Genomic DNA, 22,747 nt, shown 5'->3' on the forward strand with positions numbered 1-22,747 from the left:
AGAGTAATCCCCTGCTTCTCTTCTTCCTACTTTCTCATGAAGCATGATGGTTCTAGAACCTTCTGAAACTGGGGAAGTTGGCCTCACCATGCCAGCAGATGTACTTCAAGCAAAATCATTTGCTGACCTGTGTCCTGTGGACCAGCAGGTTGCCTCTGCTTTTAAAAATGATTCCACCTTTGTATTTCTGGAAGTGTCCTTGTCTGGCCACAGCTTTCTTCTCCCCTGTGGAGCCCCTTTCTACAGTTTTGGGGTCTGCCCCAGTGCTGCAAGTTTTCATTTTGCCCCCCGCATAGACTGTGCCATCTCCCTTCTCTATCAGGTGGGCCCATCACACATGCTGTGCTGTTTGGATGTGAGAGCCAGCCTGGGCTCCTCTTGCTGTCCTGCTCTGCTGTTAACTTCTGCTCTGATGGTGTCTTCCACATCAGCTCCTTTCTCTTCTTTCAGGAAGTGTTGATTTATTAAGTCCTTGCAATGTGCCAGTCACTGTGCTAATGGATGGCAGCATTTCTTTTTCAACCGATTTATAAAAATAGAAATGCAAAACACTCAGAAAAATCACTTCCATTTTCTTCCTTTTAAAATAATGTTTAAAAATTCCACTTTCCTTTTAAAATGTTTGTGTTTTATTCATCTCTTTTGATGTCTACTTAAATAACTGTTCCTGCTCCTTGCAGAACCCTGGCAATGACCTTACTTTCTTCTGCTAGAGTGGGATGCTTGCTTCTGGAGTGGCCATCCCAGGGACCTCTGCCTTCAGCAGCCAGTCCTGCAGGGCTCCTTCTGCTGGCCTGGCAGACTGGATCCTGGCTGCTACAAAGCCTTGGCATCACTCAGCAGCCATGTAGTGTCAGCCTCTTCTAACACAGATGGCTCTCAGCTCCTGGGCCTCACCTCTGTTGATTCCTGGCGGTGGCCATTTCTGTTTGGAAGTAGCATAACTGTTGAGAAACCGTGCTACACGTGTGTGCACACATACACACGCAGGAGGTCTGCCCTGGGAGGGAACCCCAGTTTCCTACTCAGACCTCTTCTCATCTATCTGGGTGGAGGGAGTGGACATGTGCACCTACCACCTCTCTCTACCCATCTTGTTAAGGGATTTGGTGGTACTCCTTCCTTACCTCTGAATCTCACTACTTCTGTACAGTTTTCCTGAGATAACTGTAAGAACGTTTATAATTTAATCCTCAAATACAACTTCTAGGAATTTTTCTCTTAATTCGTCATTCTAAGTAGGTATTTTTGACTATTTGCATGCTAGGAAGTAAAACTAAGAATACTTTAAAAAATAGGATATCTTTCCTCCTTCACTGGCCTGTTCTTTAAGTTTGCATCTGAGGTCAGCCTCTGCGTGATTGGGGATAAATTCTAAGCTCTTCAGTGGTGGGCATTTTGGCTTAATTCTCTCTAATGTAATTTTGTTGATTATAATGGCATTCCATTCCATTAATATACTAATATGGAAACAAAGGCATGATTTCAGATTTTATTTATATCTTTGTGCTTTGGAAAAGCAGTCTCATGAGAAATCACTCAGCCCATGAAATACCATCCTTGATGTTACTTTTTTGGTTTTGCTTGTTTTTAGAAAAGTTTTCCTGGCTTTTCCTCTTTGTAATTGTTTTAACTGTACCAGCAGTAGCGTTGTGAGTATTTTTAGATACGTTATTAAAGTCAAGTGAAAAATCCTTGTCATGTCAGCACGTGGGATTTTGTTAATCTTTAATGTGAGCAAGAAATAAGGTAGGGGGCACCTGGGTGGCTCAGTGGGTTAACCTCTGCCTTTGGCTCAGGTCATGACCTCAGGGTCCTGGGATAGACCTCGCATTGGGCTCTCTGCTCAGCAGGGATCCTGCTCCCCGCCCCTCTCTGCCTGCCTCTCTGCCTATATGTGATCTCTGTCTGTCAAATAAATAAATAAAATCTAAAAAAAAAAAAAAAAAACAAGGTAGAATTTCCTAGCTAGAAAAAAGAAATGAGTTAAAATATCCTGTTACACTCGTTTTTTTATTAGAGAAGTTGTATTCTAAACAATAATTACTCTGATGAAAATATGAAAGGGATTGAATTTGACTGTGAGAATCTTGAGGGGCAGAGACTATACCGTTTCTGTAATGCTGTGTAGATGGTATGGACAAATAGGGGAGTTAGTTCAGATGGTGGAGACCTGTGTAAACTTCATGAAGATGATGAAATAACCACCCCTCCCCCTTTTTGGCATGGGAAATGTTTAAGGATTATGAGTCATTGGGAGTTGTAGGTATTTTAGAAAGATGACTCTGGGGAATCTGGAAAGGTGGATTGGCGTGGGGAGAGCCTGGAGGCAGAGGGGACACTGCAGGTGGCTTTGTTGGGAGATGGAGTGAAAGAGGATGTGGTTGAGGTAGGCGGGAGATGAAAAAGGTCACGGATTTCATAGGCAGTTCCACCATCCCTCATGTGCAGTGAGAGTAGTTTAAAAGAACTCTGAACACCAAAAGGTACTTTCTTTGTACTTCATTTAACAGTAAACTCGAGCTTGACCTAAATTCATTTGTTGGTGAAATCTGACTTGAATTGCTAGGGTGCTTTTAAAAAAAGCTCTCCTTATCTCACCATTCATGACACACACATATTTCTTACAGAACTATTAATACATTTGCTTGGGGGGAAATTGCTCTGAATCTTGCTGTTTTGTTTTGTTTTAACGTAACCTATTCCCTCTTGTGCTCTATTAACTTGGCTCAAGTGGGAAAAGGTTCTAGTTCAGTGAAACAACTGGTTTAAGGGTTTTGGAAAGGGGTTGTGAAGCTCTGTTTGACCTTATATTTACGTAGTAAGGTTGATAAGACTGACAAGAGTAAATATGAAGAGACTTGTGGAAGAAAAGAACATTCCCAGCTGGGAAGACTCCGTGGTTAACGATGACACCTCCTCATTAGCTTGAGAAAATATGATCTCTCTTGGAGAGATCAGAAATGTTCATGAAATGCTGCATGATTTATTGAAAAGGACACAGCCTAGATGTTTGAAATGCTTGTGTGCAGGATCTTGGACTGAATCACAAATCCCTAGGAAAAAGAGGACAGTGGAGAAATTTGGACATGACCTATGGGGTAGTTCGTAGTGTTGCATAAGGGCTAATTGTCTGGTTTGACAGTCATCCTCTGGTTATGTAATATGGTAATGTCTGGGGAGGCTAAGTGGGGGGAATATGAGAACTCTTGGTACTATTTTTACACCTTTTTTGGTAAATCTGAAATTGTTTCAGGTTCTACAATAGAGAAAAACAGTTGCTCGTCATACCAGGACATGACGTCATCATCCCTGCTGCTTTTATGTGGAGAATATCTATTAGTTGGAGCATGGTTTTCTTGGCGATTCGACGTCTGTAATAGCAAGTCCAGTAAAATTTCAAAGTCAGATCTTCTCCCTCTCTAATTTTTTTTTTTTAAAGATTTTATTTATTTATTTGACAGAAAGAGATCACAAGTAGGCTGAGAGGCAGGCAGAGAGAGAGGAGGAAGCAGGCTCCCCGCAAAACAGAGAGCCCGATGTGGGACTCAATCCCAGGACCCTGAGATCATGACCTGAGCCAAAGGCAGAGGCTTAACCAACACTGAGCCACCCAGGCACCCCCTCTCTAAAAATTATTTTTAAAGCTGACTTTGTTTTTTATCATAAGATTAATTTAGCATTTTGTGATCTGAGAAAAATGTTTGATTCTAGCCCAAGTGCACATGGAAGAATTACTCATCGAAGCCAGTAGTGTCTAGAGAGTTCTCAGGAAGTGCTCTAATGTCAGTGTTCACTTGTACTTGGCCTCCCTGGTGTTGGACGGTGTGTTTGTCGCTAGATTTTGTCTGCTGCTTTGCAGGGTTGGATGTAGTTTCATTAGTTAGGACTGACCGTTACAATGAGATGTTCAAAGCCAAGATGGTTTATAGATAACAGAAGGGTTGAAGAAAATGCGTGCCTTCCACAGCAAGGTCAGCTCACCAGTGCCTGACCTTGTGGAAGCTGCTGGGCGTGTGCCTCCCCCATAGAGAGAGTTTAGTCTCCCAGTGGCTGTCTTGCTTCTATACCACCTCCTGGAATTCCAGCTGATTCGTTCTGTGATTCTCTCTCCAGTCCAATCCTTTCTTTCCTTTTCGATGAAACAGTAGACCTAGGCTGGCAGCCAGTTGCTGTTGAACTATAATGGAGCTAGTGGTATGTACCAAATTTGATTATTGCTGTCAACACTAGATTGAATAAGAAAGTGCATACCCTCAACAGATACTTGCAACATAAATGGTCTATTGATTTCCTAAGAACTAGAAATGAGGTCCACGTGTAATCTAGCAGAAAGGGTCTGTGGATAGAGTGGGTTCTCATATTACAAAACAATTTTAAAAAGTGCCCCCCGTTAGATCTTTTTAGAAGAACTTTCAGATGCCTTTGATAAGCTGATCGTTGTTTCTGATTTTCTTCACCATCAAGTTTTTATAGCAACTCTGATAGAGTCTTTGTGCTTGTGTTTGATCAACGGTTTGCTTTTCTTGCATGGAACCTACTTTAGAAGTTGTACTAGTTGACACAGGCCATATTTGCTCCTGAGCTATGATGACATTTCCACTTAGCTTAATATGAATGTTTTAGATATTTCCCACAATGGAAAGTTCTATTTGACATAGGAAAGTTCAGCGGCTAGTTTCATAGTTAGCTGTAGGCCAAGAAATAACTAAAACAATGGATTACATAGAGCTGCCTTGGGACATGGAAAATTTCTTAGGAGAGGGATGAATCATGTTATTAATACATGTTGTAAGGCTTGAGGTCTTACATTGGAAAATAAAGAAAAAAGTTATTTTTTAAAGCTTATGGCATTTTTGTATTTTCTTTGTCATATTTTATATAGGTTTTATTTTGTTCATTTTTCTTTTTTTAGGGATCAAGAGAATGAAAATCCTAAAATAGGTTGTTTTAGGAAAGAGATAATTAACATCATTGTGCATGAATTTGTTCAAATGGAACATGAAGTCTGAAAAAAACTGTAATTCCTCTGAATGAGATTAGATAATCTCTTTGCTTTAGAAGAAACCCTATAACCTCTTTGAATTAGAGTTTTTGAATTTAAAATTAGATAATTTTTTGAATTAGATCGGATAATTCCTTTGAATTGGAATAATTACTGTCCTCCCCATATCACGTTTCCTTTTTACTTGAAGTATGGATGATACACGCTGTTACTTTCAGGTCTACAACATAGTGCGATTAGATAATTGTGTATGTTACACCATGCTTGCCCTTGGTAAGTATAGTTACCATCAGTCATCATACAAAGTTATGACACTGTTATTGACTGTATTCCCTATCCTGTACTTTTCATTTCTGAGACTTATTGATTTTATAACTGAAAGTTTGTACTTCTTAATCCCTTTGGCCTATTTTTCCTACCACTCCACCTGCTCCCCTCTGGCAATCACAGGTTTGTTCTCTGTATTTATGAGTCTGTTTCTATTTGTTTGTTTGGTTTCTTAGCTCCACGTATAAATGAAATCATATGGAATTTATCTGTCTCTGTCTGATGTATTTCGCTCAGCATAATACTTCCAGGTCCCTCTGTGTGGTTGTGGATGGCAAGATCTCATTCCTTCTTAGGACTGAGTAGTATAGATATGATATATCTATATATGCCACAGCTTCTTTATCCATTTCTTTATCGAGGGACCCTTAGATTGCTTTCATATTTGGCTATTTTAAATAATACTGTGATAAGCTTAGGGGTGCATATATCTTTCTGACCAAAGTCCCATTTTTAAGAGGTAAGGGGAAAATATTGCTAGTATCTAGATACTGACCTCTTCCTCTTGGCTACCTTCAAAATTTGTAAGATTCTCAGTTGTGAGCCATACCTGGTCTAGAATTTCTTCTTATACATAGTTAGGGCTGTACAGAGGCTGCTTTAGTTGATTCTGTTTGCTTATTATTATTATTTTTTAGATTTTGCTTATTGTACTTTAGAGAGAGAGAGTGTGTGTGTGTGAGCTGGGCGTGGGAGGGGCAGAGGAAGAGGGAGAGAGACTCTCCAGCAGACTCCCTGCTGATCAAGGAGCCCCACATGGGGCTCCATCCTGTGACCTGGGGCCAAAACCAAGAGTAGGACACTTAACTGACTGAGCCACCCAGACACCCCTGAACCTATTTGTACTTAAGAGGAAGACACAGATGGGAAGACAAAAGGAAAGGAATGATTTGCCAATGATTGAAATACCATATTTACATTGAGAATTTCATCTTAAACGTTTTCTCGAGCAGCCCTTTGGTAGAGAAGGGCCAGCTGCTCTAGCAGCTTCTTACTGGAGATATGATTCAAAGGGCAGCATTTATTTAGTTGGTATGAACCCGTACAGCTGTGCCAGTTAAAAATGTTGACACTTTTTCATACCGGTTGGAAAATAGCCACCATTCAAGCCAGACACCATAAGGTCTCATTTTGGCACTGTAGCCAGTATCCATTTTAAGTGGTCCCCATGCTTTACTGGTGGTTCTGTATTTTGAGTTTTGAGTCCTGCCTACAAGAATGGAGACGTCTTTGGACCACTGATAAAATTACGCTTTGATAACCACCAGGAAAATGCATATCAAACCACAGTGAGATGTCCGTTCATACTGACTAGGATGGTTGTAATTAAAAAGGCAGATAATAATAAGTGTTGATGACTACGTGGGTAACCTGGAACCTTCATACACAGCTGGTGGGAATGTAGGGTGGTGCAGCCACTTTGGAAAACTGTGGTTTTCCAAACTAACAGAACCTCTGCTGGTTCTTCCAAAATGTTAACCACGGAGTTACTATATGACCTAGCAGTCATATAGAGAATTGAAAACACATCAACATAAAAACGTGTTTGTGAATGCTCATAGCAACATTATTTGTATTAGCCAAAGGTTAAATACAACCCAAATGTCCATCATCTAATGAATGAATAAATAAAGTGTGGGGTATTTATACAATGGAATATCATCCAACCATCAAGAGACGTGATATACTGATAGATGCTACAACGTGGATGAACTTTGAAAACATACTAAATCGAAGAAGCCTGTCACAAAAGTCCACATATGCTATGAATTTATTTATATGAAATGTTCAGGGAAGGAAAGCCTATGGTGACCTAAAAGTAGATTTTCGTGGTTGTCTAGGGCTGGCCATTGGGGGAGAAAACAGAGAGAGACTGCTTTTTGGGGTGATGAAAGTGTCCTGAAATGCACTGTGGTGATGGATGCATATAACTCTGTGAATATAGTAATATATATTAAATGGGTTTAAATGGGTTAATTACATACTGTGTGAATTATATGTCAATAAAGCTCTTACCAAAAAGAATTGGCACTTGGGTGGCTCAGTCAGTTAAGTGTCTTCCTCTGGCTCAGGTCATGATCCCAGGGTCCTGGCATCGAGCCCTGCGTCGGGCTCCCTGCTCTGTGTGGAACTTGCTTCTCCCTCTGCCCCCTATCCCCTGTGCACTCTCTCTCTCTCAAATAAATAAAATCTGTGTTAAAAAAAAAAAAAAGAAAAAAGAAAAGAACTGGGCTTTGACCATGTGGCATAGTCTATGGCACTGTGCCTTTGGCGGCTTTCTCCTCACAACAATCCGAGGAAACAGGTGGGGCCGCTACTCCCATTTTACAGTTTTGGAGATTGTATTAGAAAGTATTTTGCCGGAGTCCTACAGCTTCTAATCTAGGAAACACACAGAGGGAGGAGGAGAGTGGGGCAAGTCCTGGCAAGTTCTCTTGATCATACCTCAGCCAGTAGTGGGGACAGAGATGGCTTTTACCTTAAGCCCCTGTGTATCCAGGCAAAGGTACATATTCCATGGAATAGGAAAATCTTTGCTTATAAGTGAAAAGTTTCTATTTCAAAGCAGGAGGGAGAGAAAGAATAGAGAAAGAAGAGGGCGAGGCACTATGGGTCATGATTTTTCTCATTTGTTGTGTGTGGATAACCTGTGCAGACCAAGAGAACCCAGCACATACATAGAATCACATAGACTGGAAAATATGAGTCAAAAGTTTTACTTCTTATTTTATAACTCTGTGTAGCAAAGCTTATTTTTTTCCCCCACAATAGTAGTGTGTAAGGGATTAAGCAGAAATGCTTTTGAATTTCATTTCTTCAAGGTATATATGCATATTAAAGGAAAATAACAAGTCCAATTTATTCTTTGAAGTATAGTTAATATGTAACCAAACTCTTCAGCCCCATTGGGCACCCAGGGCAGATGCCTCTATTTATATATACACAGTAGGTAGGGAGGTGGGTGGAGGTGTCCCTTACCAGCCAACACTGTCAAAACAGGAAGCAAAGTTATAATCTCCTTGTAGTAGATTAGAAACATTCAAAGGCCCTGAGTTGTGACAATTAAAAAGAAAAAAAAAAAAAACCCACACAAGACAACAACAACAACAGTAATAAAAAAACGACCTAAGGAGTTTTCACTGACTGCTGAGTGTAACTTCCTGTCTGGTGTGCAGAAGAGGCTGGGTTCGGTTTAGTCAGATCCTCTCATGGGAAAAATAAAAGCCACCCCAAAACAGGACATCCCAGTGTGCAGTTCGCAGGCTGCTTTTGTTGTCCACTTCCCCTGCATCTTTTTTCCCTCGTCACTCAAGCCCTTGCAGGTGATGAGCGGCCCGGCAGCCTCCCCGTTTCGTTGGAAAAAGTGCAGACTTGACTTTCCAGGGCCAGGAGCTCTGCAGGCCTGCAAGCAGTTACTAGGTAAGTCTGTCAGCCTGCATGATTCCCAGCCCGGGAGGTTTAGAAAAGGGGACGACAGCAAAGACAGGGATCTCCGACTCTCTAACTGAACAGCGGGATTTGTTAAGTAGCAGAGCCGGGAAGGCTGGGCCCGCCTGGTGAGGGGAACACACCAGTTTGCGCTTCCTGACTCCACATCTGTCTAGACTGGTCTGCTTCATCCTTGTCTTCGAATGTGATTGTTTGCCAGTTACTGGCTTCTTTAGAAGAAGCACTCAGGGATCTATAAATCCACTGTGACAAATATGCATCAGTTTACCTCCCTGCATTTTCAAGGTTGGTTATTACGTGGTTTGCCTATTTACTGTGTAAACTTTCCTCTGTGCCGTTGGGTGGTGACAGAGCTCGTCCCTGCTGTACCTGCCTGTTTTATTGTACCGGCTAAAAAGATATTTTCCCTTTTAAAATATGTGGTGTAGAGCTGATCGAAGGGCGAAGAGGACATTTGTACTTTGAGAGGGGACTGTAAGTGCTGGGGTTTTTGTTTTAGTATTGTGCTGTCCAGGAGAAACAGAGATGCAAAACTTCATGCTGGACATGGTCATGGACGTTTCTCATTGGGGTTCACCTCTAGGGTGACCTAGCTTTCCTGATCGGGTCAGACGTCCATATCTTGTATAATGCGTATATTCACGTACCGGTCTTATAATCTCTCTGAGAAAAAGGAACAAAACTCAAGTGATGGGTATATTTGACCTCACATTCATGCTTGAATGTTGTCACTGTGGGAAAACTTTCAGGCTGGCTAGAATTTTTGCAATATGTGTTTCTTCCCTTTGGAATCACTCTTTACCTCTTGTTGTTTTCCTTCCTAACTCCGTGGGAATGAGGTGGTCAGTGCTGGTAGGCATGTTTAAACTAAATAGTTGGAGCAGTCCCTATTTTCTTAGTCAGTTTGGTTTCTTGGCCAAGTGTAAGAGGAGATCAGCGGGCTATTACTCACTTCTTTGGCTGTTACTTTTCTCTCTTACTTAAAGAATAATATGCTCTCAACTGAAAATTAAAATACTGTTCAGGGACCAGAATTAAAACCCCTTGCATAGGAAAGGACTGTGGCATCACAGCCTTTCCAAGATATCTCTGGACTCTGATTTAATCTTCTTCCTCTGGCATTAATAGTCCCCACAGTCAGCTTGTCTGTGTGTTGCTGCAAAGGAAGGGCTCCAAGTAACTATGGTGGTGAAATCAAACAACAGGAGAAAAATACAAACAAATCTTTAAATAGTAAGCACATTTTAAACTGAGTAGACTGTAGATTAAATATGAATTCTGGTCCATTTAGCTCGCATTCTCTCCTGCCCTCTGACCATTCCAATTGCTTTAGGAAAAGTGAAACCATTAGAAACAAAAATTTTCAAGGCATATTCTTTTAATAAAAAATAGCAAACCCATGTGTACTTGATTTCAAATTCCACAAAGGCCTAGGCTCTCTTCTCACTGGTTTTTGGTGAACTGAATATTTTTGTATCTGCTGTGTAGATCTCTAGTGTTCTTATTAGAAATAAAGATACAAATATACATTTTTAATGGATGATATATTTCATTGCAACCCATGGCCTTTTTTGATTTTCAGAGCAGCTTTTATAACATTAAAATTTGGGATGAATCCTTTTTTTTTTTGGATGAATTCTTTATTTACAAACTTTAAGTGAGGTAGAAAGGATAAAACCATAAGTGTTTTATGTTAAACTTTTGACTATAAAGAGTTGATATGCAAAAGATGTTGCAGAATTTAAAGGGAATAATAAAAAACAAGGTATAAAGTAGAGGGAATTTTAGATACATATTTGCTCAAAATTAGCTATTCAGTGTTATTTTTGAAATTGCTGATCCTTTGGTCTATGGTATGATCTGGAATGGGGAACCCAGTGTATTTGCCTCCCAGCCATCCACTGAGATACAACAGGGAAAAACAGGATAAGTTGAAATCTGAATTTCTATACCTGTCTATCCATCTATGTATCTATCATCTGTCTTTCTTTGATATCGAATATTTTTATTTTACATTATTAACCCAAAGCTTTTGTGACATAATTCTTTTCCTTTTCTTAATCTTGATGTCTGTGTACAAATGATCAAATGTTAAAAATAATCTAATTGAGGGAGACCAAAGTTAAAAAACAGTCTTGAAATGTGATATAAAAAATTATTTGGTGCTGTTCTATGGCTGGCAGGCATCTAGTAATGCACAGATGATTTATGTCTGGAAGTTGCCCTGCTCAGGAAGCCACTGCTGGGAGGCCCAGCTTTTCTCACCATCCTTCCTGCTTGCTTGGTGGCTGACAGGACTCTATGTCAGCCATTTCCTTTTGAGATGAGTTGGTTAAAATATCCGCAGCCTTGGCTCCAGGTTAGAATCACTAGTGTTGAAGCCCCACAGCCAGAGGTTCTAATTTAAGCAGATTGAGGCCTTGACTTTGTAGCTCTTCAAAAACCCTGAGTGATTCTACCGTAGATTGAAGGTGGAGAAGCACAAGGGAATGTTACTTGTTCCCTGTGAGACTGAAAGCTCCAGGAAGAGGGCAAGAAGGAACCTTTGTCACCATTGTACCCAGCACCTAACTGTGTGCCTGGCATGCAGGAGAGGCTTAGTATCTGTTTGTGGGAATGAATGAATCAATTCCTCTGAGTAACAGGAAGGCTGCGAGAGGGTCGGATCTCTTCGTTTCCGGTTGGTGCTGATGTAGGAGAGTGTTATATTAGACTGTGGCTCCTCTGAATACCAGCTGTCATCTGGGAAAAAGCTCCTGGAGGAGATCATAGGGGAACCGGCTAACCTTGGGGCCCACCGAACAGCCCTCTCAAGAGACAAGCCTGGCAGTTGGCAGTGTCTTCATGAAGCAAGTCAGGTTGAGAATTTTGGAACAAGAACTTCATGAGGGGTTGGGGTGTCTGTATGTGTGAATGTGGAGGTGGGGCTGGTGGGGGGACACTACCAGGAGGTTCTCTGGAAGGACGTGTGTAAGGGTTAATTCGGAAGGAAGAAGTGTGTTTATCTATGCCAGATATTAAGGGCTTCCTGACTTGCTGGTTGACTGCATCAGAGTGTAGTGAAGTTAGTCTGGGAAAATTTCTCAGAGCTTATAAATTTTCAGCCGATCTTAATGTTTATAGAGAAAGTGCATTGTTGGCTTGTAAGACCAGGTGGAATATAATTTGCAGAGGGGAGAGGGAAAATTGTTAAACTGGACAAAGAAGGGTGGACAGAGTGAGTTGTTTGAAACAAAAGAATTTGGGGTGAAATTCAGATATATGACTAATATGATATTGAACAGCCATTCAAGGTATGGACCAGGGTCTCCGTTCCCCCTATAATTGACCGTGTAAGTTACTGAACCTCTGAGCTAGGTCTCCAAATTATTCAGATTCCCCAGGGGGGCATTTTAAAGCACCTTGCAAACTGTATGAACATTCAAGGTAAATAAAAAGAATAAGTTCTGTAAAAATTATAAAAATCTAGTCAGTTGATGGTGAACTTTGCCTGATGCCTAGAGTCTAGGCATAGGAAAACAAAGATGATGTTCATTATGGTGCTTAAAATATGTTTAAGCTGACGCTGTGCACCCTGCCATCATTTTTGTTGTATTTTTCCTTGGCATTACTTGAAAGGTACGCTCATGACATGGGTGCTGGATCTGTTTCATGTTACAGTTGGGTTCTTTGACCCTTATTTCGAGGGCACCAGGTGCTTCCTATTCTAACATTTGCCAATTCCAGATTTGGTTGGAGGGCCATTGAAGAGGCTGGTAGGAGCAAGGACTGGGAGGAATGCTGATAGGGTCTGGGTGTAGTGACTTGCTCGATCCTGCCCCAATATTTTGCCCTTGATTTGAATAGTTCAGTGAACTGGCATCTCAAGTAGTTTTTTCCCACCGAACTAGAACTTTCATTGTTCTGCAGAGGAAGATGAGTCATAGCCTAGTTTTACCATTGTGTCAAAGTGAAATTTTAATCTAGGACTAAAGGAACACAGGTCCAACTTTCTGTCTAAAGCAGAGGATTGAAACTTGGATTGTGAGCTGGGCAAACGAAAATGTGGCTCCCAGTGAGGGTGGCTGTCAAGTTAGAGAGGTATTGTACTAAGAAATTTTCGGTCCCAAATGTAATTCTTTTTTTTTTTTTTTTTAAAGATTTTATTTATTTATTTGACAGAGAGAGATCACAAGTAGGCAGAGAGGCAGGCAGAGTGAGAGGAGGGAGGCAGGCTCGCCGCTGAGCAGAGAGCCCGACGTGGGGCTTGATCCCAGGACCCTGGGATCATGACCTGAGCCGAAGGCAGAGGCTTTAACCCACTGAGCTACCCAGGCAACCCCCAAACGTAATTCTTAATAATGTACTTAAGCACCTTAAAAAAAAACCAAAAAACCTTAAGTAATCAGCTTCTTTCTAAAAAAAATTCAGTGCAGAATAAACATTATACAGCGTAGAAAATTGTCATTCCCTCTCCCCATCCATAGCCATTGTTAATAGTTTTGTTTGTCCTGCCACACCTTTTCCTATGAATATACAAATGTGCAGTTTTATATCCAAGTTCCCACAAGCAGTGTGGTTTTTATTCTTGAACCAATGTCGGAAACATCCAGCATTAGTAGCATCCCCTTAAAAAAAATTGCTGGAAGTAATGAAATGTGTACCTATATCTTAGTTCATTTAGGTAATTACTGGGGGCAGATAAGTGTTACTGTTAAGTTGCTGTCCATGAAGTGTAGAGAGATGAAAAGTAGATGTAAAGGTTTGAATTTACATTTGCTTTTTTTTTTTAAAGATTTTATTTATTTATTTGACAGACAGAGATCACAAGTAGGCAGAGAGGCAGGCAGAGAGAGAGGAGGAAGCAGGCTCCCTGCTGAGCAGAGAGCCCGAGGAGGACGCAGGGCTCCATCCCAGCGTCCTGGGATCACAACCGGAGCTGAAAGCAGAGGCTTTAACCCACGGAGCCACCCAGGTGCCCCTACATTTGCTTTTCTTGAGAGAATGGGAGAGTGCGCGTGTGCACACAAGTGGGGTGGGGAGGGTCAGAGGGAGAGGGAGAGAGAGGATCTTAAGCAGGCCCCATGCTCAGCATGGGCCCACCTGGGGCTTGATCTCATGACCCTGAGAACATGACCTGAGCTGAAACGAAGAGTCTGATGCTGAACTGACTGAGCCACCCAGGTGCCCGAACTTGCATTTCGTCCGTCCGTCCGTCCGTCCGTCCTTCCTTCCTTCCTGTGAAATTGAAGTTCCCTGCGTATGTTTAATGGCTCTTCAGACAAATTCTTCAATGAATTGCCTTTTCATGCATTGCACCCCTCCTCCTTTTTTCCCTGTTTTTGGCTCTCCGATGTTTTTTAAACTGCTACCGATTCTGAAGGAGATTCTTACAATACAGCAGATTTTGAATGACTTAATTGAATTTCTTTTGAGTTTGAAGACAGTTAACTTCCAACTTAAAAGACAGAATTGATTTCTGGATCTCTGGAGTAGAAGTTTGAGTCTTTGGATTTAGATTCTTTTTCCTTGTCTTCTTAGTGTGGTAGCGGCCATCATCATCCCAGACCATGCTGAGACTCATGATTCTTTAGGTGCCCTCACTATTTAATTACATTTTCCTCTACCGATAACATGACTTGCCTAGGGATGGTATATCCCAGGGGTATCTATAGGATGCTCATTTCCCATGTTATTTGTGGAGCATGATACGCTTTCTGGGAAGGGGCTGTGGAGTTGGACTTACACTTGAATCCCAGTCATCCTGCATCCTGGGTCTATTTCCTCACTTGCAAAATGGTGATAATGGGGCTGTTGTGCATCTTTAACGGTATATCCATGTAAAATTCCTTGCACATTACTAGGCAAACTGCAGGAAGGATTATAGCAAATGGTGGCTGTTTTTGTTAGTAGAGCCTTTCAAGTTAATCCAGGAAAAATGAGTAATAAATAGAGATAAGACAGGAGTTTATGCATCATCAAACTGAATATTGACCAGTTTGTCCTCATCCTTCAATCTAGATTTGTTAGTGATTTTTCGCATCATAGCATCAAGGCTGTAATTCTATGCTGGACTCACTTAACCGCAGATGCAGTACGTGGCAAGAAATATAAAGCTATGTGCATGACAACAAATGGCCTGCAGTTGCTTGGAGAATATCTTTGTGGCAAGGTGCCCGAAATGTTTTGCTGGTTTCAAAGTTCACTTTCATTTGTTCAGAAAGGTTTTTGTTGTTTGCAAGCAAGCAAGGCAAGCAGAGGTAAAGGGCACACAGCCTCCCATATGATTCTGCGCTGTATGACCTATTTGCCTTTTGGTACCTTATATAAAAAAAAGCTTTATTTAGACCGCAGAGAGGACTATTTCTCCAAATAGAGGAGAACTGTCATAATGGTCTGGAAACATGATAGATTTCAGTTTAATGCCACTGATCCAGATAGTGTGAGAGTCTGGAATGCACAGAGGTTGTAAGATAAGCATCTCGCACACATTCTTCCAGGTCACTTGCATATCATCAATGGAAATGTCTCATCAGATAGCAGTCCTCTTGGCCCTCTGAGAGACAGCTCCTCCTGTACGCCAACCCTGACCCTTTTCTCCTAGCCCAGCAGCCCCTAGCTAAGAAACTGCTGCCAGAGTCTCCTGGCTTTGACCTGGTCTGTTTTCTTGTTCTACTCCTGAATTCTGTGCCTTTAGCATCTGCTTCAATGTTTACACAGTAACTCCCTTTCTGGTGTTCGTAGTGCCTGGATTGTGTTTGATAGAGAAATTTATTTCCCCAGCAGATTGACTTTCTCTCTAGATAACTCCAACCCACCCATGCAATCTGGGATCTGGCATTGCTCTGAGAACTGTTTAGTTAGTTTTTAATAAATATTTAATGGCTAACTCTGAATAACTAGCATTACAGCAGGAAAAGGAAAAGCATAGTTTGTGTGTGTGTGATTTATGGGACATTTGGCAATAGAGGAGAGAGACATCATGAAATGAAAATTCTTATAATATTTTACCTCTGCCATGCAAATGCTTTAAAACAGTTGTTCTATTCTCTCTTTGCTCATGGGTTTAAAAAATCATGGTGGATTTTGTAGGGGTAGATTTTAAGCTGGGAAGTTATGGCTATTTTGCAAGTAGGTTGAGAAAATAGTTCTCACTGGATCCTTTTTTTTTTTTTTTTAAGATTTTATTTATTTATTTGACAAACAGAGATCACAAGTAGGCAGAGAGGCAGAGAGAGGAAGGAAGCAGGCTCCCTGCTGAGCAGAGAGCCCAATGTGGGGCTTGATCCCAGGACCCTGGTATCATGACCTGAGCCAAAGGCAGAGGCTTTAACCCACTGAGCCACCCAGGCGCCCCTCACTGGATCCTTCTTATTTATCCACCTTCTTCCTACCTATTTCTTCTGCTGTTACAAAGAGAATCTTATGTTCTTTTTTGTTTTTGTCTTTTAATTTTATTTTTTTCAGTGTTCTGAGATTCATTGTTCATGTACCACATCCAGTGCTGCCTGCAATACATGCCCGAATCTTATTGTTTGTGATGAGGAGTTACTTTGTGGCCAAAGAACTGTGCACTCTTACCCACCCCCCCCCACACACAAAAAAAGTCTTTGAGATTGTATTCTGTGTATGCACTGAATTGGTTACTGGGCCTCATGCTGCAAAATTTCTCAGAGTAATAAAATCTAAATAAAAATAAATGGTGTTGAAGGTATATCTATCTCTTGATTGCTGAAATAAAGAATTGGCATTTACTTCCCATAACTTGAAAGTCTTCAGTAAATAATATGTGCCCGGTGTTTTATGACGAACAATTCTTACCATAGTGGGTTTGTATTAGGCAGAAAGTCAGCATCGATTTCTCTGTAATTTTCTAAAATTTCTCATCTGCTTATATTCTTAAATACTGCTTACTTTTCTGTCAGCCTCCTGTGAACCAACCACACATCTAAGAATTAGAAGGGGGAAAAAAAAAGAAGGAGCCCAAAATAAAAAATTGAAAGAACATTTGTAGAGATCTGCTGTTTCCTGGGTCCTGTTGTAGTTGCTGGGGTGTTGCAAGTCTGGTTTGAAGCTTGATGAGCCTCCTTACTGGTAGCTCAGGACCTCTGCATTATACCCCGCAGACTGCCCAGAGGGGACAAGTGACATTTGTTCCTTGCAGCGTGCAGGGCAGGGACATCTGTGAAGGGCTGCTAAATATCAACACAGTGATGAGAATGAGATGTGCTGATTATAGAGAAGACCAAAAGAAAAACAAAAAAAAAACAGCCTCAAAGACAAGCAGCCTGTGTCAACATGGCAGTAGACTTTGCAACCTCTAATGGGCTGAAGTGAGAAACCATCACCATGTGAAAAAGCTTTTTCTGTGAAATGGCGAAACAAGGTGAGGGGAGGCCGTTTGGTTTTCTGGGCTGCAGCACCCGCGTTCAGGCTCTAAAATCCTGTCTGCATATTTTGTCAGACCCCACTGAAGTGAGACAGAGCCCCTTTCTCTAGCCTTGGAGGAGGCTGGGTCAGGCTGAGGTGCAGCGCTGCTTTCCAGCGGCTGGAGGTGCGGACATTGTGACCAGTGTTCAGCGACTTTCTGGAGCACTGTACCTGTTGTTGGTACTGTGCCGTCCCTGCTGTAGGCAGGGTGTGACCTCAAGGTTTACGCTGCTATTAAGTGATCAACAATTCACTTCTTTTCCAGGAATTCTTTTGTGACCTTCAGGTATGGGTTGGGTGCCCCACTCCTCTGCTCCCACAGCTTCTGTCCTGGGATCAAATTCAGGGATTCCTGGATGTGTTCCTCTTTATGACAGGTTTTATCGATCAGTGTTTTTGAAAGCGGGGTCTGTCCCTGTAGGGTGTGGCCTGGAGACCTGCGTTCTCATCTCTTCAGGCGGTCTCTGCCAGCTTGAGAACCGAGCTTGAGAACCTCCGCTTTAGACTGTGACCTAGAAGACAGGCGCTCTGCTGCTTTGTCTTTGCATCCTCAGACCTGCCTCAGCTCTCGGTACTTTTTTGTTGCTCAGATACTTCTTTTGTTGTTGTTGTTGTTGTTGTTGAATGAATTAGAATTCCATTCAGAAACGTAGGGAAAGCAGGTGTGCCTGTGGAACCCAGCACAGTCAAAGCCACGCAAATGATTCTCGACCACTTTTCTTTGTTTTATAAATCAACAGAATGCGAGACTGAAGATGTAATAGGGATGGACCAGAATTCGCTTCTCTTCTTTTTCTGCCCAAGAAAATAGCCTGTATGTGATTATTTTCATTTTTACCTTGTTTGAAATAAACTTTTAGGGTAGTTTTACATTTGTAGAGATGTAAAAGCAGAAGGTACGCAGAGTTCCACTATGTCCCTCACCCAGTTTCTTCTTTCTTCCCTGTTTGGCATCTTATGTTACTATGTTACATTCACTGTGTCACAATTAATGGGCCAATATTGATCCATTATTATTATTAACTTTTTAGTCATCTCATTAATCAAAGGCCTCCATAAGAGTTACTGTTATAAGTTTATAGATTAAGAGATGAAATAGCGTTTATAACACATGTACCAAGTCTCCCAACCAGGGTTAGGGTTTTGCATTTGAATTTTTAAAAAAGATTTTATCTGTTTATTTGAAAGAGAGAGAGGGAGAGCGAGCATGAATGAGCAGTGGGGACGGGTAGAGGGAGAGGGAAAAGAAACCCCATGCTGAGCAGGGAGCCCGCTACGGGCCTCGATCCCAGGACTCTGGCATCATGACTTGAGCCGAAGACAGATGCTTAACCGACCGAGTCACCCAGGCGCCCCATGTTTGAATTCTTACCTGAAATCACAGTTGTAAGTATATTCACAAAAAAGCAAGAGGGCCAGTTCCTGTGATTATGAAACCGATTTTTTAGGTGTCGGTCTTCTGGGGTCTAGAAGAGGGAAAAGTTATTGTCAAAGACTGACATTTGGTTAATATATCTGAAGTACTCCGTATTAATAAAAATAATGACACCTCAGGTTTTGTTAGATAGGATATTTGTTTTATCTACTCATAGTATATTCAGGCAGTGTTACTATTTAAAATATTTAACGACTCATAGGAGAACAGCCCAAACCTATCAGATAGATGTCCAATTAATAAGAAGGGGTGATGGCTGGTAAATATGTCCATCAATCCTACTAATGTCTAAATGCCCTAAAAATGTCTCTTGGCATTGCCACATGTCTCACAAGATCTCTCCCAGTGGAAAGCCCCTGATAGAAAGCATTTAGAGCCTCCTGTTACTGCTCTCGTAAGTGCTAAGGAAATATTTGCTGTCATTATGATAGTTGTTGGTATCTTCCTTCATTTCAGTGATTTATTTCTGCTATGTTTAAAAACATTCAGCTAAGAAAGACACATCGGGATTCTTTTCTCCCGTGAAATTGCCACATGCGTTACGAAGAGGGCTCTACTTTGGATGATAAGATTTACTCACAGTTTGTCAGAGCACATACATAAGGACTCTTCCGCAGAGGGCATTTTCCATTTTCCTCACCTGCTGTCTTCCTGACATCTCAGTGCCCTGAAACCGGAGACTGGGAGGACAGCCTGTAGGTGTGGAATTGGAGACCAGTTGTTCCTCAGGGCCTCCTCCCACCACCCTGTAGCCTGCTTTGAGTTGATAATGGCTCAGCCAGGGTAGGAGCCTGTTACTTTGGCTTATGCCAAATTCCCCTCATTTCCTCATGATGATATGTTATTAGTATCCTGATCCCTCTCATTTGTGAAGTTAATCTGTGCTTCAGGGATCTCCGCAGATCACAGCATTTTGTTTTCTGTGACTTCATTTCATAACATATGCTCTGGGGAGGTGAGACTAGAGACCTATAAGCCCAACAATTTAATATCTATGAATATTTTATAGTTAACCTTCCTATCCATGCCTCTTCAGCATTCTTGGAAACAGATGCTTAAGTTGTTTACAGAGGCAGTCCTGTTACTTATCTAAGGTATCCATTTTCCTATTGACAGGATATAGACTTATTTTTTTAATCCCTGAGTCCTTAAGAACTGAATATGCAGTGGGACATGAGGATCAACTGAAATCCCCCCATGTTAGAGTTATTGATCATGGGGCTTCTGGCAGAAACTCTTGACAACCTTATTATTTTCTTCTTTGAATCCTGTCAGCAGTTTTGGTGAACATTTGTCAATAGCCATTGATTATTATAAAAATAATTTAAAAATATCTAAATGTGGGGCGCCTGGGTGGCTCAGTGGGTTAAGTCTCTGCCTTCAGCTCTGGTCATGATCTTAGGGTCCTGGGATCCAGCCCGGCATTGGGCTCTCTGCTAGGCAGGGAGCCTGCTTCCTCCCCACCCCTCTCTGCCTTCTTGTGATCTCTCTCTCTCTCTCTGTCAAATAGATAAATAAAATCTTAAAAAAAAAATCTAAATGTGAGATAAAGCTTGGTTAAATCATTGTTAGGTCTACCCACACAATTAGTAAGGGTGGGTTTTACAACCAGGTATCAGCTTATCAGCTATAATCAGTCCATTGCTGACGGGGTGGAGGAAGGGTAGAGCCCATTTTTCCCTCAACCCCAGTTTGTCCCCAGGTTTTGGAGTCAGACTGCCTTGAATTTCAATCTAGGGACCATTTAATAACCTTGTGAGCCCTGAGCAAGTTGCTTAATTTTAAGTGTTTTTGGCCTCTACTGAAACATGGGGATCATAAAAGCATTCACTTTATATGGATGTTGTGGAATTAGATTGCATAGTAATCCTATGTAGGAGACATTCAATACATGTTGCTAATAATGGCAACAACAATAATGTTACTACTACTAGTATTGCTACAATTATTAATACATTAAAAATAATTTAAATTACCACCTATAATAGAGTTACTAAAATGAATCAGACTTAGCTGAATTAAAGTTTGATTCGTTTCATTCATTCTCTTTAGGTGATAGTAAGCCATGAAATAACTGAAGGAAAGAGTGGTAGATATAAAATATAGGTATTCATTCAGTCATATTACAACTTCAGAATTTAAAGCACTAACACTTGTTGCTATTCCATGGAAATCCTCATTTCTTGATAGTAACTGTCTTCTTAGCTTGTTAACTCTTGTGTTGTTAAGATAAGGTATTCTTGGGACACCTGGCTGGCTAATGGATAGAACATGCAGCTCTTGATCTCAGGGTAGTAAGTTCGAGCTCCACATCAGGTGTAGTGATTACTTAAAAATAAATCTTCAAATAAAATAAAATAACATATCCCTTATTTCATTTAAAAAAAATCATCCTTTAAAGAAAATTCCAAATTTCTTATCTCCAGTGTTGAGTGTTTTTTGTTTTCAAAAATCCGAGTCATATCAAAGATTGTTAGAAAAAAGGAAAAAAATTCATTCCTATTTCTGCCCTGTTACCACAGTAGTAACTTTAATATCTTATCTTCCCATTTAGTCTCCATATTCATACCTTAAAATAATTATAATTATAACATACTCCTAATTTTTTATTCTGGTATTTCAGTTTTATATTATTGATAGGTATTTTTCAGCTTCTATTAGGTTGTTTACTATAATTTATTTAACTCCCTGTTTTTTGGTATTCAGTTTATTCCTAATTTTTCAACATTATGGATAATGATGAGTGAAAATGATCTTTATTGATCTGTAACATGGTATGACTAAAAACACCCTAAGGGGGGGGCGCCTGGTTGGCTCAGTGGGTTAAAACCTTTGCCATCGGCTTGGGTCATGATCCCAGAGTCCTGGGATGGAGCCCCACATCAGGCTCTCTGCTCAGCAGGGAGCCTGCTTCCTCCTTTCTTTCTCTCTGCCTACTTGTGATCTTTGTCTGTCAAATAAATAAATAAAATCTTAAAAAAAAAACCAACAACACCCTAAGGTTGTCGTGAGGAGTACTATGGTGAATAGATATAAAACAGGGTTTCTCAGACACAGTCCTCCTGCCATTTTGGGCAGATGAATCTTTGCGGTACGGGTTATTCTGTGCCTTGTAGATGTCCCACGGCATCCCTGGCCTCTGTCCACCAGTTTTGATAAACAAAAATGTCTCCAAACATTGTCAAGTGTCTCCTAGGGGGCAAAGCCGTTCCCAGTTGAGAACTCCTGATATAAAACACTTAGAAGAGCCTGGCACGGCTCTCGTGAGTGCTGCCTAAATATTTGCTATTACTATCATTGTTGTTGGTATCATTCTTTGTTTTGGTTATTTCTGATAAGTTTCTAGAAAAAGAATTTCTGGGACAAGGGTTTCTGACTTCTATTACTAAATGCTTTCTAGAAGGACTTTGTTAAGTTTAATGCCATCAGTTGTTTATAAATATGTCAGTAACTTTGAGATCCAGCCAGTATTCAGCTGTGAATTCCATGTACTATTTTATGCTCAATTTCTGTAAGTACTAGTCAGGACGAGCATTTCCTCTGTTTCTTTACTTGTATTGCCCCATCTGAAGGTTCTGGTAGTGGTTTTGGTTGATTTAGTTCTCCCCCAGCTTCCTCTCCCCCTCCCCTCTTTTGAGTTGCTTTACCATCCACCACTTGAGGTTGAAAAGTCATGCCCTCAATAGCCAACTCCGTGTTAAATTTCTTTGCTTGACCTCTAATAGCGCCCAAGTTGAACATAAATGGTCAAGGTTCTTTCAGATTATTGTGTTTTACCCAAACAGTCCTTTGTGATTTCAGATTAAGACACGGTAATTGACAGTGTCCCATAATAATAGAATTTTCAGGGTTTAAATATAGGTGGCGTCCCTCTTTTTTGAAGGATAATTTTATGGAGGAGAGCTCAACTTTGTGTTCTGTGATGTGTCCCCTAACGTGGTTGCCTCTGGTTTACCCTTTTGGAAATAATCCTAATCCTTGCTGTGGGAAGCAGTGGGTGCCTCGCCCATATCCCTGGCTTTTAGCACTTCAGGGCCTGGGACCCTCTAACTGCAGTCTCTGGCATTCCTTTGTCCAAGGGCATTCTCTGGCTGGAAAAGTTCACAGCCAGGATTGGCAGG

The 22,747-nt window shown here is 41.1% G+C and overlaps 1 protein-coding gene across 5 annotated transcripts in view; it reads left to right on the plus strand.

Annotated features, from left to right (window-relative positions):
* The window catches only part of UTRN (utrophin), a 489,639-nt gene that overhangs the window by 45,191 nt on the left and 421,701 nt on the right, over positions 1-22,747 (plus strand). For 2 of the 5 annotated variants that reach the window (XM_032873100.1, XM_032873104.1), the window contains exon 1: positions 8,468-8,752. The exons of 2 other annotated variants lie outside the window; for them this stretch is intronic. In XM_032873100.1, the coding sequence (XP_032728991.1) occupies positions 8,542-8,752 (211 nt within the window). In that variant the 5' untranslated portion in view covers positions 8,468-8,541. Of the gene's footprint in view, positions 1-8,467; positions 8,753-22,747 lie in introns of those variants that run through there. One more of the 5 variants, XM_032873099.1, reaches the window with a different exon arrangement.

This window comes from Lontra canadensis, unplaced genomic scaffold (assembly GCF_010015895.1).
Source record: "Lontra canadensis isolate GAN:19392208 unplaced genomic scaffold, GSC_riverotter_1.0 scaffold47, whole genome shotgun sequence".
NCBI lineage: Eukaryota > Metazoa > Chordata > Mammalia > Carnivora > Mustelidae > Lontra > Lontra canadensis.